At 36.4% G+C, this 13,844-nt stretch overlaps 3 protein-coding genes across 6 annotated transcripts; 1 reads left to right on the forward strand and 2 right to left on the reverse strand.

The window, feature by feature from the left end:
• Nucleotides 1–1,271: 1,271 nt before the first annotated feature.
• On the reverse strand, nucleotides 1,272–3,411 carry LOC140990656 (organelle RRM domain-containing protein 1, chloroplastic-like). The gene is made up of 5 exons (XM_073460474.1): nucleotides 3,283–3,411; nucleotides 3,130–3,195; nucleotides 2,509–2,586; nucleotides 1,518–1,791; nucleotides 1,272–1,417 (listed from the first exon to the last, which is right to left on the reverse strand). Exons 1-4 carry the CDS (start codon nucleotides 3,365–3,367, stop codon nucleotides 1,703–1,705), a joined length of 318 nt encoding a protein of 105 aa, XP_073316575.1. The 5' UTR covers nucleotides 3,368–3,411; the 3' UTR covers nucleotides 1,272–1,417; nucleotides 1,518–1,702.
• An 893-nt stretch (nucleotides 3,412–4,304) lies between these two features.
• On the forward strand, nucleotides 4,305–9,565 carry LOC140989719 (uncharacterized). 4 transcript variants are annotated; one of them, XM_073459070.1, is made up of 5 exons: nucleotides 4,305–4,761; nucleotides 5,804–6,515; nucleotides 6,997–7,366; nucleotides 8,371–8,775; nucleotides 9,175–9,565. In XM_073459070.1, the coding sequence occupies exons 1-4, from the start codon at nucleotides 4,494–4,496 to the stop codon at nucleotides 8,419–8,421; spliced, it is 1,401 nt and encodes a 466-aa protein (XP_073315171.1). In that variant the 5' UTR covers nucleotides 4,305–4,493; the 3' UTR covers nucleotides 8,422–8,775; nucleotides 9,175–9,565. The 4 variants fall into 4 exon arrangements, with proteins under 4 accessions (XP_073315171.1, XP_073315172.1, XP_073315170.1 ...); XM_073459071.1 differs by having other exon boundaries at nucleotides 9,218–9,565; XM_073459069.1 differs by having other exon boundaries at nucleotides 9,239–9,565.
• A 525-nt stretch (nucleotides 9,566–10,090) lies between these two features.
• On the reverse strand, nucleotides 10,091–12,654 carry LOC140989530 (endo-1,4-beta-xylanase 5-like). The gene is made up of 6 exons (XM_073458756.1): nucleotides 12,472–12,654; nucleotides 12,218–12,273; nucleotides 11,869–12,118; nucleotides 11,568–11,737; nucleotides 11,386–11,484; nucleotides 10,091–11,309 (listed from the first exon to the last, which is right to left on the reverse strand). The coding sequence occupies exons 1-6, from the start codon at nucleotides 12,524–12,526 to the stop codon at nucleotides 10,176–10,178; spliced, it is 1,764 nt and encodes a 587-aa protein (XP_073314857.1). The 5' UTR covers nucleotides 12,527–12,654; the 3' UTR covers nucleotides 10,091–10,175.
• Nucleotides 12,655–13,844: the final 1,190 nt, after the last annotated feature.

The raw sequence follows: 13,844 nt of genomic DNA on the forward strand, positions 1-13,844 counted from the left end.
ATCAAGTCATCATTGATCGAATATACGTGTTGAACTCGTTATTCGAAATAAAAGTGGATGTCGTTATAAAGGATATATACGGGTGATTAGTCGATCCGATATGAAACAAGAAGGTGGAGATGGATTGACTTTGGTATATTTGGCTAACAAATTTTGTTGGACACCAACCCTTTAACGAAAACATGTGCTCTTGGTGGACTCATACCAAAAGCAAGCTTCTTTTTATTGGTATTATGTGTAGTACAAGACCCTTTATGCCATGGTACTGCATGAGAAAAGACGTACCACTCTTTTACCCCGACGTACAAGCGTGTAAAAATTCATGGGGTAACTGTGTAATTTGTGCTTTTCACTTTGAGTATGTCTCTTGTTAAACGATCTCACGAATCTTTATCTGTGAGACGGGTCAACCCTATAGATATTCGCAATAAAAAGTAATATTTTTAACATAAAAAGTAATAGTTTTTCATGAAGACCCAAATAAGATATATGTCTAACAAAATACGACACGTGAGATAGGCTCATATACCTTTCAAGTTTAGGAGAAAGAAAGAATAGTTATCATTCATACTCCCGAAAATTATTATCTACGAGCAAAAGTATAACTCGAGGGTAATTGATTTTAAAATTTAGTGCAAATTTATATGAATTGAAAAGAATTCAAAAAATATATTTATGTCATTGTAATTATGCTCGTAACCACTAGAGTATGTATTATATGATTTGCAAAAATCATTTTTTTAATCTTTAAATTTTAATATATATTTTAAAATCTTGTCCAAAACATTTAAATAAATTTTGGTAAATCAAAATTTTGTAAACCCCATAATTTCTATGTATTTGATATTTAAAAAAATTGACAAAATATTAATATATTTTTAGATTTTAAAAAATTATTATTTTATATCTTATTTGCATATGAAGAAAAATTATGACAAACAAAGCTACTGCGTTTTGAGTATTTTTTTAAGCAAATAGAGATTTTATGAAAGTATTATTAGAGGTAATCTCGTCCACAAGGAAATTAAATAGACAAGGTGGAGTAATATTAATAATTTTTGGATTAATTAAAGTTGACCACGATACACTGAGTTTATCCATGCGTTGCTCCGTTTTGATTTACGCTCAAACATCTCTTCCTCATCTTCACGACTTATTGAAGTCGTTGCAAGAAAACCACACAAGAAACACACTTGTGAATGGTACTCAATCATCGACAAGACGTGTTACGGTGCGATGTTTCATCAATTGCATGCCCTCTTTTCTGCAAGACTAGGAACGTGAAGTTGTTATTGTAGCTCAAGGTTCTGTCATTCACTTTGCTGCCAATCACGACATAGGTCTCAGATTTCCCCCACTAGACTTTAGTGGGTTTTTTTTTGGAAACATGGACGGTAATCATCCAGCCGTTGATGATCTGAAAGAACAAAAAAAGAAACTTGGATAATATTGTCAACTGTGAAGTGTTTAAACAATTTTTTGAGAAAGCTGTGTACAGGTAAACCAAGTTCAGCCACCTTGCCATTCATCTCATGCATAGTGGTATTTGCATGCAGCCTCCTTGGTCTTGTACTCTATGAAAGCGTAGCCTTTGGACCTCTTAGAGATCTTGTCCATTATGACTTTAACTGCAAAGAAAGGAAGCTTAAAAACAAATAAGGCAATATATGTTTATATGACGTTCTTCTAAAGTAAATAATCACTACTCCTTAGTCCATGGCATTGTACCTTCAACTCCAAAACCAGCAAAAGCTTCGCTCAAGGTTTTCTCAGATGTGTAGAAGGATAGGCCTGAAGAGAGAAACCATACAGCAAAAATACTCAGATTTAGTAGGAAAAAAGTGTTTTGTGTAACGTATATGGATCCGCAGCCCGATTGCACATTAAGCAAGGATAAAAAGGTCATGGATCAAGTCGTGATCTTTGAGCCCATTCAGCGTGATGATATGGTCTTGAGATTTATGTTATCTCACAGTGCAAAAAGAGATTAAAGGAACACTACAGAAATGGAGAGGCTGCAGTAAAAAAGGGTAGACTTGCATTTCTAAGGTTGTGTTGTGACTTCCTTTTGCTAGCAATCAGTATCAATATCGCTAGGTAAACTACGGTTTCACAAGCTCATCCAACTGCAAGAGTATTTTCCTGAATGCCTACCCCCACTCTCAATGTATAAATCTTCTTTTGTGCAGATTAAGAAGATATGACCAATAATAAAGTTGCCTACCTTGTTTATATTCCCGTTAATCAGTTAATCATATTCATGGTTTATTCACGAGTCACAGAAGACTGTAAAACCTCCGATATTGACTTATTCTTTGGGTTAAATAGTTAAAACCAAATTATGAAACAAGATGAGGTCCACAGAGGATACAACCGCGGTGTCATTGTCAGTAAGATGGTCTGGTGAAAACTGACGATCCTAAGTGATCCTAAGTACGAGAACTGAAGCTACCAGAATATAATACAATGACAGGATGCCGACAAAGATTGCAGATCGAGTAAATATACCAGTTACAAATAGCTTTTTGGTTTTAATATTGGTAGTTAGCAATAAGCCTGAAGAATCTTCCATGGCACCAGATTCACCTGCAATATTAACATATGTATGCAATTCAATCTAGTAGATTCAAGAAACAGCACCCTAAACGTAGCCTTGTCCACAAACTAAGTCCTATAGAACTTTTTGTTATTTATTCACTTAAAAGGAGAGCAAACTGACATAATCAGTTCAAGAATATGCCAATTTTACAGCATAGAGTTTCATTTCATTTTCTTTGTTTAAGAATCTGTTTTTAACAGTTGTTAACACATGTGACAATGCATGATACATGGGAATTTCCAAAATTGGGGAAAAACATATTTCAACAAAGCACCAATAATGGGTCCTCGGATTGACTGCTACGCCATCTCAGACATAAAAACAAACTCCACCAAACTCCCCGACTTTTATATTCTCGTATCCGCAGCAGTTAACATCATTATACACAAAAATAAAATCACTGGTTATTCTGAACATATATTATTTACAGCCCCTTTTCAAGAGCAAAATGAAGTCGTGTGGTGGTGATCATATGTTCACAACCATTTGAACAGGTAGTCCATGCAGAAAATGTCGCAACAATGACCAACCATTGTAATCTTTATCATCTGACCCAAAATTTTCATCTGGCTGGACAGACAACACGCCAGGAATTCCTGCACCGAATAAAGGTACGTATTTGTTATTACCATAGCAACACATATCATTCATATTAAACAATTGATGCAGAAAAAAATACTAACCAGCTAACTCTTGAGCACATTCATTGTCTAGTTCACAACATGAGAAACCATAGTTAGATTCCCAAGAAACATGATACATGCACATCTGAGCAGCTTTCTCACTGTAATAAGGATACGTGGTATGACCTAAGAAAACTTCACGGAAGAAACAGCAGAAAATAAAAATTCAAAACACAAACTAGTCCGCACTTCCCCAAAACTCTCATTAAGACTTGGCCGTAGTAATCAACCACACGCGCCTTCCTAGTGAATCAATGTCAGATTTGCAAATCATTATATTTATTATTATTATTTTATTAATATTCCTATTATTATTTTTATCTCGTGATTAATATTAAAAATATAATATTTAACAAAATTATACTTATGAGTATAATGCAAGTGAACAAAATTATAATTATATCAGTACAATAAAAATAATACAATTATAATATAAAATATGACTTAAATTATCTTTTCAAATATGGTTGTATGGAATTTGTAATAAAATCAACGAACGATGTTAATAGCTTAAATAATTGACAAAATCAACGAACAATAGTATTACTAAAATCCGACGCTGTGTTGGTAATATTTTTTGTTATCGAGCATCATTATATTTTTGAAGAACATATATTAATTTAATTTTTATTATTATTGAAATAATTTTATTTTATAATGTTATTTTTTGATCTATAAATCCGTAACAGTTTTTTTTTAAAAAAAAATTTAGAATCCGGAAACGAGTTAATAAACGGATTGTAATATTTTCATAACATTTTCATTTTGCAATATTTTAATAAATACATTTTTAATTTATATTATTTTTTTAAAAAAAACCTTAATGTTCAAACATCACGTGTTTGAACACAAATGTGGGTGGGCTTACATAAATTCAATGGTTCGTAACCCCTTTAGTCACAAGTTTCTAAAAATATTAAAGCAATACATAAAAAATTAATTTCGAGCAACCTAAATTAAACTTTTTACAACAATATACGATTCTGCATCACGTGCTATTCACGTGCCAATCCACATCGCCAATAAAAATATCCTCAAACCCTATCTTCCTTTCGTTTTGTCGAAACCCTAAATATTATTTTCTGGTCTTGTAAATCACCCAATGATTTGTATGACATTGAGCTGATTATTCAAATCTAGGCCTCGGAATTCTCCTGGATCCAATGATTTGAAAATCTAACATCGACCTCTAGATTGTTGGAGAAGATTTCATGGAGAGTGCGGCGGCGACGTCCTTGGATGCGTTGGATGACGGTATCGCTCCACCGGAGTCGTGGGAGGTTGCCGATGTGGACGCCAGCATGCGCCGCCTCATGCTTTCTTCTAGAAAAGACCCAAGCTCTACTAATACTAGTGCGAGTCAACCTGAGATAGCCGAGGGATCGGTGTTGGTTTCAGACTCTAATAAAGAAGATTTGATTCAGTCAGTGGATCAGTTTTTGCGGGAAGCCATACAGAATCCTCGCGAGCGGCTCTCCGGTGAGTCTTTGTTGGAGGCAGTTAGGATTGTCGATCTGGTCGATATTTTTACCTCTTTTTATTTCGTTCCTTCTGAATACACTATTTTTTGCTGTTTGCAAAAGTTTTGAACTCAAGTTTATTTTTTAATACGGCTCTGGTGATTTTTGTGTAAATTATGATTGTATATTTATTGAACATTTACCGGACAAGTAGTTAAATTTTAGATTTCACGATAAAAAAATTGCTAGGAAGGCTTAAAATTCCATGCTCCCAGAAATAAAACTTGTCAGTTTGTTGAGTAATTGGAAACGGAATTCAATGAAATTTCATATTAAATTCTTGTTTCTTGAAAATGGAAGCGTTTGTATGTTTCTCTAGTTTCTAGCATTTTTCCACGTTTCACAATTTTCTTCAATTAGCGAGTTTTGCTGAATTATACTGATTTCCCAGATGTATTTGGCATTTGATACTTATATCCTTTCAAAGATAAAATTTAGTCAATGGGTTAAACACACTGATCAATAATTTAATGTAGTTTTCAAACTTAATTGCAAATTTGTGGCACTGGATGGGGCTCACACGCTATTGTCAATAAAATGAATTTAGACTGTATATGCACGGCTCTTCACCAGCACCTGTTTTTGAATCTCTAAAGACCTTCCATGTGCAATAAACAATGATGCGTTCATACATTATATTGAAGCCAAATTTCTACATTATCTGAATATATGGTCGTGAAACTTATTATTTTGTTTTAAAGCGATTTTGAACTGTCACATCAGTTGATATGCATGAGTGAGATAGCCCCATCTACTTTATTTATGGTCTGTGATTTTGTATTGTTTCTAATCCTACATTTGCACTTTTTTATCCCTTTGGTTTGTTTAAAAAATAATGAGTTTGATGATATGCAAAGATGAGATGGCCTCAATCTCCTTTCCTGATGGCTCTGTGCAATTTTTTGATCCTATCATTGAGCATTGTCTTTCTTTATTTCTTTGTTTTGGTTTTTAATTTTCCTTTGATGCTTGTGAGGATAATGATATTCTGGTATGTTCAGTCCTGCGAATGGAGCATGATGTTGAAAAGTTCATTCGCGATCCAACTAGGGACCAAATGGAATTCCAACATCTTCCTACTTCATATTTGAGATTGGCTGCCCATCGCGTAGCCCAACACTATTTTCTACAGTCCATGGTTTTATTGGATAATAATCTTCCTGATGGATCTGGCTCTAGGATCATTGTTCGGAAGACTTCTAATATTCGGCTTCCTTTGATCCGTTTGGCTGACATTCCTGTAAATCTTCCTACTGAAGAGGGTGGAGTTTTTAAGGTTGCAATCAAGCAAAGGCCACAAAAGGGATCACGGACTTCAAACAACTCAAATCTGCATTTAGCCAAATCCAATAGTTCTAAAAGTGTGGAGGAAAGAAAGGAGGAATATAATAGGGCCCGGGCACGGATATTTAGTTCCAGCAGTTCTGGTGGAAGTTCCAGTGTGAAACCAGAAACTGAACATAGGACTCAGGATGGTTTTCAACTTGGCTCAATGGGGAATAAAAGGACAGAAGAAAGACTTTTTCCAGTAGGTGGGTCTGATGAGAATATTGGCAGAAGTTATTCTGATTCTTCTGTAATCAGCAATAAAATAACTGGAAGTATGACTGAGAAGGAGCCCATGGGTAGGCACAAAACAAATAATAGAGTGGCTATCTTTCGGGATCGTGATGGTGATCGTAAGGATCCTGACTATGACAGGAGATACGACAGGTATGATTGAACCTCTTTCCCTCCTTGCCGATTCCAACTTTTTGTTCATTTTCGATATCGTTACTGCTCGTGCTTCTCAAGATATTTGTTATCATTATGATTTTTTGTTTTTGAAGACAGGATCACATTCAGATTGTCTTCTGCTTAAATAGCTTTGCTCTTCTGTTTTTTATTTAATTGTGTTTGTATTTTAGTTTAATATTACTCTTTGCATTTCGTTATATTTAATCAGTGATACAAAATGGATCTTATTGATTCTGTTAAATATGAAATGTTTTAAATTCTTTTAATAAACATTGATGGTTTTCGATTAACAGGCAACAATTCGTTTTGCTGATTGTACTTCGATGTTCTTTGGGATTACTTTTGGACATGGATCTAGCTTTGGTCTACAAAGTTACTTGCAAGAGTGTGAAAAAAGGAAAAAAAATATTTGGTCATCATTGGTTGGGTTGGAGCTAATGTTTAACAATTTTCTCAGGTACACACAAAGGTTTGACCCTGGTTTTGGATTTAGTGGAGGGGCTTACACTATTCAGCCTATGTATGCACCTGCATTAAACTACAACACTGAATTTCCACAGCTTGGATCTAGTCACGGGCAGTCATCAATTTCTTCTGAACATCAGCCTCGACCTGTTCCCCAACATCTACCACCATGGGCTTCACAATCAGCTCCTACTGGTATTGGGTATGGTCCTACAGAAGCCATGCTGTCCCCATTTGGCCCAGGTAATGTCAATGTGCACGCAAACTCTGGGCTCTACCTGAATTCTCCTCAGTATCCTTGTCAACCAGCTGGATTGCCTTACATCCACCCTCACGAACAGATTCACCAGTCTTTTTCACAGGTATGATTTGTAAGGATGTCCTATAAATTTCTTTGGTTTGATTAATATGTCTACCTATTAGTGACTTCCTTCCCATTAATGAAAAAGTGGTTCCCTTGTTCACAAGGGTTATTTTTTTCATTGAGCGAAGAAATTGCACGATACGTGGAGATAGGCTTATACTGTTATGTAGGGTTTATAAATTTACGTGCCCATTTTTATTATATTTTATTTGGACTTTGTATCACATTATTGATAGCTCTACTTGTACTTGAAAAATTTTCAGTAAATTGCTATTGTTGTGCCTGACAGATGATTTTAGTTCATAGCATTCTGCTTAACCCCTCGAGACAATTATTAGATTGTAAAGTTTCTGTTGATCTGTAGTTATTTGAAATTCACAGAATATTCTCTATTCTTTTGGGATAATTCTCACATTTTTGGCAACCTAGCCTTAGTTGTTTGTGTGAAATGATTTTGGAGCAGCGATAGTAATACTTTTTTATACTTGGAGTCACCAGTATATATAGAGGTATTAAGTCGATTGAGGAAGGGCATGGTGGGAGTGGATCAAATATAGTGTAATGCTACTGGAATATTTTGGCAATTCCAAATTTCATACATAATACCAATTTACCTAATGGGCGATTTTTTATTGTTTTACTCCCTCCAAGAAAAGAAATCCTTATCTAGCGTGGGGCTACGTAAGAGGGGATCTTATGGACTAGAGTAAAAACATCTTCATTTCTGTTCATCATTTTTTAAGACCCTATTGTTTTGAGAATTTAAATTCTGATGAGGCATTTATTCATTTGCAATGGTTATTATCTTTGGTCAAAGGCAACTCGAATAATCTTAGGATTTCTATTCTACTTCCAGTTTAAGAGTTTTCTGTAATTAGACAAATTGAGATATTTTTTCCCTTTGAAATTGTCCCTGTTTGATATTCAGTATTTTTTTTGAAAAAAACTGTTGCTTAAACATATGGCCACAGTCCATAACCTTTTACTAATTTCTCATTTCAGTCTCATCAGCAGCAACATGATGCTAGTTTTGGAGTAGCCCGGCCTCGGTGAGGGTCTGGGCCATGCCTGCACCCAGCCAGGAAGGTTTTGGGCTTCCTTGAATGTGGCTGCTAGGGTGGCATATTAATTCCCTGGCTACGGTGCAGGCATAAGTGACTGAGATGAGCTGGGTAGTGGTTCTGGATCGTGCATTCCCTACTTTTGATCCATCCAGCGAACCTCAGTTTGATTGGGAGCGGCTTCATGCTTGATGGAGTTTGTTGCAGCGGCATTGCTAAAGATAGGTGACTTGGGCTCCCTAGGGCTCCGCCTTTCTGCTGCAGGTACAGGTGACGATGATGATAAAAATCAAGACTGAAAAAGGAATATCAAAGCTGTAAACTTGCATACCGATTGTGGCCCCAGGTATCTTCAGTAACTTGATAATTTATTTTTGCCAAGTTGCAAATGTCATCTACGTCTACTGATGTATGTTTGCAAATTACACAACCCATCCTCCGAAAATTGTAGATTTAGGGGTGGTAGTGAGTCTACTTCTTAGCAATTCAGTCAAAACTTGAGTCAAGCTTGACTGGTCGAGCATTTTATTCTAGGTGAAGTGCTAGCTGAGCTACTAGAAATTTATTGTTCAATTGGCCCCGCCTAAAAAATGATGTCGTAAATTTTCCTATCTAGATGATCTGTGCTCAACCCGGCTCATTCATTCCCCCTCTCACGGGGTTTGTAAATTATTCAACCTTTGGTAAAAATAATTTAGATATATGTCGAGAGATAAATGTAATTATCTCATTTCAAAACCAGCAGGTTATCTTTGTATTGAAAGGATTTTCACCATACTGAATTGTAGAGTGAATTTAAACTGTGGCAGCACCCGTGCTTGTCAAGAAAAGAGATCCAGGACCCTGTTGTGAAGGGTAGACTATTGTTCGGTCATTCACAAAAAGCGCCAGCGGGTGCCGTGGCTTCAACAATGTTTAAAGCTCTGATATCACTTGTCTTACAATTTCGGAGTGTTTGCTTAATATGTCAAACAACGTCAAAGTTTTTTCCATATTAAATGCACTTTTTTAGGTGCATTTTGTTTGTTTGCCTCGTTTATCAGGAAATGTTTAAATTTAACTTTTACCGCTGTTTCATGTACGTAGATGATGATATTGTTTTAGTATATATAAATCGTAACATTATTTGGAACGAAGTTTTTTGGCTAACAACGAATTTTTTTTTCATACAGCTACAAGTGTATGAGTTTATGGTTTGTAATGGTGAAATTAGGGCTGTAATTTGTGTGCAATTGCACCACGGCAGCGACACCTCTGGATTCTGTCTACAAATTGGGGCGTACCTTTTGTGAGATGAAAACAAATTATTTATAAAATTTAGATGCAAGTAAATTTAACAAGTTGAAACAAAACGAGTATGAAATTTCGATAAAAAAAAATACTGTTTCTATCGATCAAGTATTGGTGCAACATTATCCATTCGAAAAATCCATCATTTATAAAAATTTGATGCAAGTATGGAATTAAACTACCAAATACGATGTCGATGTTCCCCGACGTGTTGAAGACATCATCTTTTTTAAATGATAGCTGGAATTAATCTGGGAAATTGCATGTGTTCAATAAGTCATTTTTAAGATTGGATCGAATGTTAGAGTTGGTACTAGCTTTTTTGTCCCCATTGAAAGAAGGTTTTATTCCTTTTTACAAGCTTTACACAAACAAGTTCATTGGTTTTTACATCTCGTTTACCCAATTACATGCATACATATTTTCATCCGAATTCTTGGTTCTGTCATTTATTCATCACGCGACCGGGAGGATCACCGGATCTTGTGGCTCTAGAGTTGGCAACACCAGGAATCTCTCCGAACCGGAATTGGTGTCGACATGAGCTTCGTATTCTCCGTGAAAGAGCGATGCCTCGAAATAACCATTGCCATCAGTGGTTCCATGCACACCATCTCCATGTTTCACTTCATGTAAGAACTTATCAAGCACATCTCCTGTAGGCAAGTTCTTGAAATTATCATCTGTTAAGCACATCCTCCAGCACCCTTTTGGCTGTGGATGCCATGAACCCCAAAGCAGCATGCCTTGAACAGTAGGGTGAGAATGAACCTCCCTGATCGCATTGTTCAAGGCCCACACCCTGTCCGGAGCGTAAACGGAGACATCCAATTCAGTCACCCAAACAGGCAACTTCGTGGAAGCGAGCACATCCAACGAAGCCCTCATATACGGCAGGCTCAACCAGGTGAGATGGGTCTGCAACCCGATACCAATAGTCCCGTTAAACCCCTTTTTCCTCAGCTCCGCGATCTTCTTCAAATAAAGAGGTGGGGATGCCAGCTTGTCCACTGCCTTTTCTATGGTGAAATACTCATTCAGAAACAGTGGGGTTTCCGGGTCGATCTCGTGGACCTTCTTGAACAAATCGACAGTCGTATTAGGGCCCAATTTGTCTTCGTAGAACGAGAAATGCATGTTCTCATTCAGGACATCCCAGTGAATGAATTGGCCCTTGTATCTGTTGACCACCGACTGCACTCTCATGCCCACTGCTGCTTGGAAGTATTCGCGGTTCTCGGTAAGGTTTCCGACCCAAGGTGGTAACATTGCCGGGTTTTCCCAGAGGATTGTGTGGCCTCGGACGTTGAGGTTGTGTTCCTTGGAGAATTCGAGTAATCTATCCGGCACCGAGTAGTTGACGACGCCTCTTACTTTCTCTGTGGCCTGCCATTTGAGATCATGGTCGAAGACCGTGTATCGGAATCTGGGGAGGAACCAGTTCTGGTACGCCGTGTTGTTGAGGATGTGCTCGGTTAATGCGGAACCCAGTGGGAAATGAGGCTCCATCTGTTTGATGGATACTTTGGCGTTGGGTACTGGTCGACCCGCTTTGTCCACGGCTTGGAATTTCACCTTGGTCCTGCGTACCTGAAATGGATATATGAATTGTTGGCCCTGCTGGCATTATATCATGCATGAAAATCTAGTGAGAAAAATGCTGTACATTTTCGATGGTTTCATATTGGTGGGATCTCCATTCTTCATATGTGAATGGCTGCAATGAGATGCTATCTCCCCATATTTCAGCAATGGAAAGGTCGCTCTGAAAATTCGGAAAAGAAATTAGTAGAACAATATGCTAGGCATGACGAGGATCTTTCAATGAAGATAACAGAATAAAGTCACCTCAAAGTAAAGGGTCGCGGGACCGGAGACGTCGACGATGAAGCCACCCTTGAGCATGGACCAACAACCTTCTCGAGCCTCGACCCTGCCAATAATAATACTGACATTGCTATGTTTTGGTTGGATCATAGCTTTTATATGGGCCTCTCCATCCCTTACTTGCAACCAAGCTACACAAAGTTATAACAATATATGTTATATATAGTTTCAGAAAGCAAGAAATCATAAGATAATGAATATTAATGTAATCAGAGAACTCATGGAAAAACACTGGTTGAAATTGAGTTTCGGTTGAACGTACCAGAGAAGGAGTAGAGCATGTCTTTGTCGAGATGAAAATCTTGTGCAAAGCTATGAAAGGAAAAGTTGGTGTGGGCGGAAGCAGCCAAGTCGGTGGTGGCAGCAGTGATGTATTTGTTGCCATCTTCATCAGCTACTCCGATCCTGATTCTGGCTTTTCCATATCCTTTCCAACCAGTCAATCCTTGACTCAGTTCAGGATTCACAACCATCCCTCCATCGTATTGGGGTTTCAGTGGTGTTTTCAGACACTACATGCATGTAAAGTTCAAGATCAGGTGATAAGATACACGATAATACCCTGTCCTACATGGGTTTATTTACGAAATCACGAAGAGAAGCTAGCTTGCCTCAGCTGTGTATGAGTAGTCGTAAGGCCGTAATGCGGCATAACCTTGGGAATTACCTGTGAAACACACAAAAACAGCGTGTAACTATTTGAAACCATTCTGTATATACTATAGCATAGAATCTTTATTGAAATACCCACTTTGAATCTATAAATATCTGCACTATATTTATTAATAGTAATATTAATACGTCATAAAATTTTGTTTGGAAAAAGTGAAGGGAAATGGATGTACAATATAATTAAAATCCGTACCAAGAACAAAAACAATGACAAAAAGAAACAAGCAAGGTTTCAGGAACTTCGCCATTGTTGAAAAGTTTTTGGTGTGTTTCCAAAGAAACGAATGGAAGACAAATTTTTCTGTTCCACCAAAAAAACTTCACCTCCTTTTTGGTGGGGTGAAAAAAATGAATTGGTTATTTTGATTCGAAGGGTTTAAATAGAAGAAAACTCGAGATTTTTGGACCACAATTATCTCTTTTTTACACGCATATTTGCAAGGTTCATTCTTCGTTGTGTATTCCATTCCATTTCCTCCATGAGATATTGAAAGGTGGGCCTGATTCTTCGAATTTAAACTATTTTTATTAATATTTTCTGTAAAAAAAGAAAGAAACAACGAAAAATTAAACACACTAGCATAGTAGCATTAACATAAAGATATTTTTATAAAATAAAATCACAGAAAATCAATCTTGAATTATTTTGATTTTTCAGGTACCTATTGTTTTTATTTTCAGGAAAAAAAATACATATTGCTTTCACTAGCTGTATCTACGAGTAGGTTTATTTATATGGAATAGGCATTCTTCTTTCATGAACAACAAACGGAGATCATCCAACATTTTTCTGCACAATGATCATCTTTTTTTAAAGAAAATTATTTAAAAGATAAAATTGTTATAATTAAATTTCGAACTCAATAAAACGTCTCAAACATTAAACTTTATTATCTCTAACTTTTTCTGTTGAATAGAATATAAATCATGTACAATAATTATCCACGATTACTCTGTTCCATTGTTGGTTCCACATCAATTCAAAGCCTGAATAGTATGTGTGTGAGAGCTAACACCATGATTGTTGGTTCCTTATATATTTCCATGATTACTCCTGTAAACACTAGCTAAGCTACCTATATGTGTGTGTGAAAGGGCTGGAATTGGAAAAAGAAATGATGTTTGTACCTTTCTTTCCTTGATTCATACTCGTGATACATTGCATCGGAACTAATCAACCCAAAAAATTATTGATGATTCATTTTCTGTTTTTAAATGTTCAGCAAGTTTTTGGTTTCAAATATGGTTCCATCTTCCATTGCATGAATTTCCAATACGCCCTTCCACTAAAAGTTATGGATAATTTTAAAAAGCAAACATCATTCGTTACATATACAAAATATAAGAGGAATTAATAACAAGAAACACGAGTTAAAAAATGAAGGCCGAAGTTAAGGGAAATTCGCCCTTGTGATTACATCGAAAAACAAAAGAAGCCAACTTATTACACGAGCCGTTGACAGACTCAATCACACTTGAATATTTATTCGGCCGAAGAAGCTGGAGATTCTGGTATTCAATATTGTCATAAATAAACTGAACCGTGCGTATCATATTAGTACACTT

The sequence above is a fragment of the Primulina huaijiensis genome, chromosome 12, assembly GCF_012295235.1.
Source record: "Primulina huaijiensis isolate GDHJ02 chromosome 12, ASM1229523v2, whole genome shotgun sequence".
NCBI lineage: Eukaryota > Viridiplantae > Streptophyta > Magnoliopsida > Lamiales > Gesneriaceae > Primulina > Primulina huaijiensis.

Coding starts and splice junctions, on each gene's coding strand:
- LOC140990656 (XM_073460474.1), bottom strand. CDS start 3,367: ATGTGCATGTATCATGTTTCTTGGGAATCTAACTATGGTTTCTCATGT. Junction 3,196..3,282: donor ATGTGCTCAAGAGTTAGCTG/GTTAGTATTTTT, acceptor TATTCGGTGCAG/GAATTCCTGGCGTGTTGTCT. Junction 2,587..3,129: donor AGATGATAAAGATTACAATG/GTTGGTCATTGT, acceptor TTAATATTGCAG/GTGAATCTGGTGCCATGGAA.
- LOC140989719 (XM_073459070.1), top strand. CDS start 4,494: ATGGAGAGTGCGGCGGCGACGTCCTTGGATGCGTTGGATGACGGTATC. Junction 6,516..6,996: donor TATGACAGGAGATACGACAG/GTATGATTGAAC, acceptor CAATTTTCTCAG/GTACACACAAAGGTTTGACC. Junction 7,367..8,370: donor TTCACCAGTCTTTTTCACAG/GTATGATTTGTA, acceptor TTCTCATTTCAG/TCTCATCAGCAGCAACATGA.
- LOC140989530 (XM_073458756.1), bottom strand. CDS start 12,526: ATGGCGAAGTTCCTGAAACCTTGCTTGTTTCTTTTTGTCATTGTTTTT. Junction 12,119..12,217: donor ACTACTCATACACAGCTGAG/GCAAGCTAGCTT, acceptor ACATGCATGTAG/TGTCTGAAAACACCACTGAA. Junction 11,738..11,868: donor CATGCTCTACTCCTTCTCTG/GTACGTTCAACC, acceptor AACTTTGTGTAG/CTTGGTTGCAAGTAAGGGAT.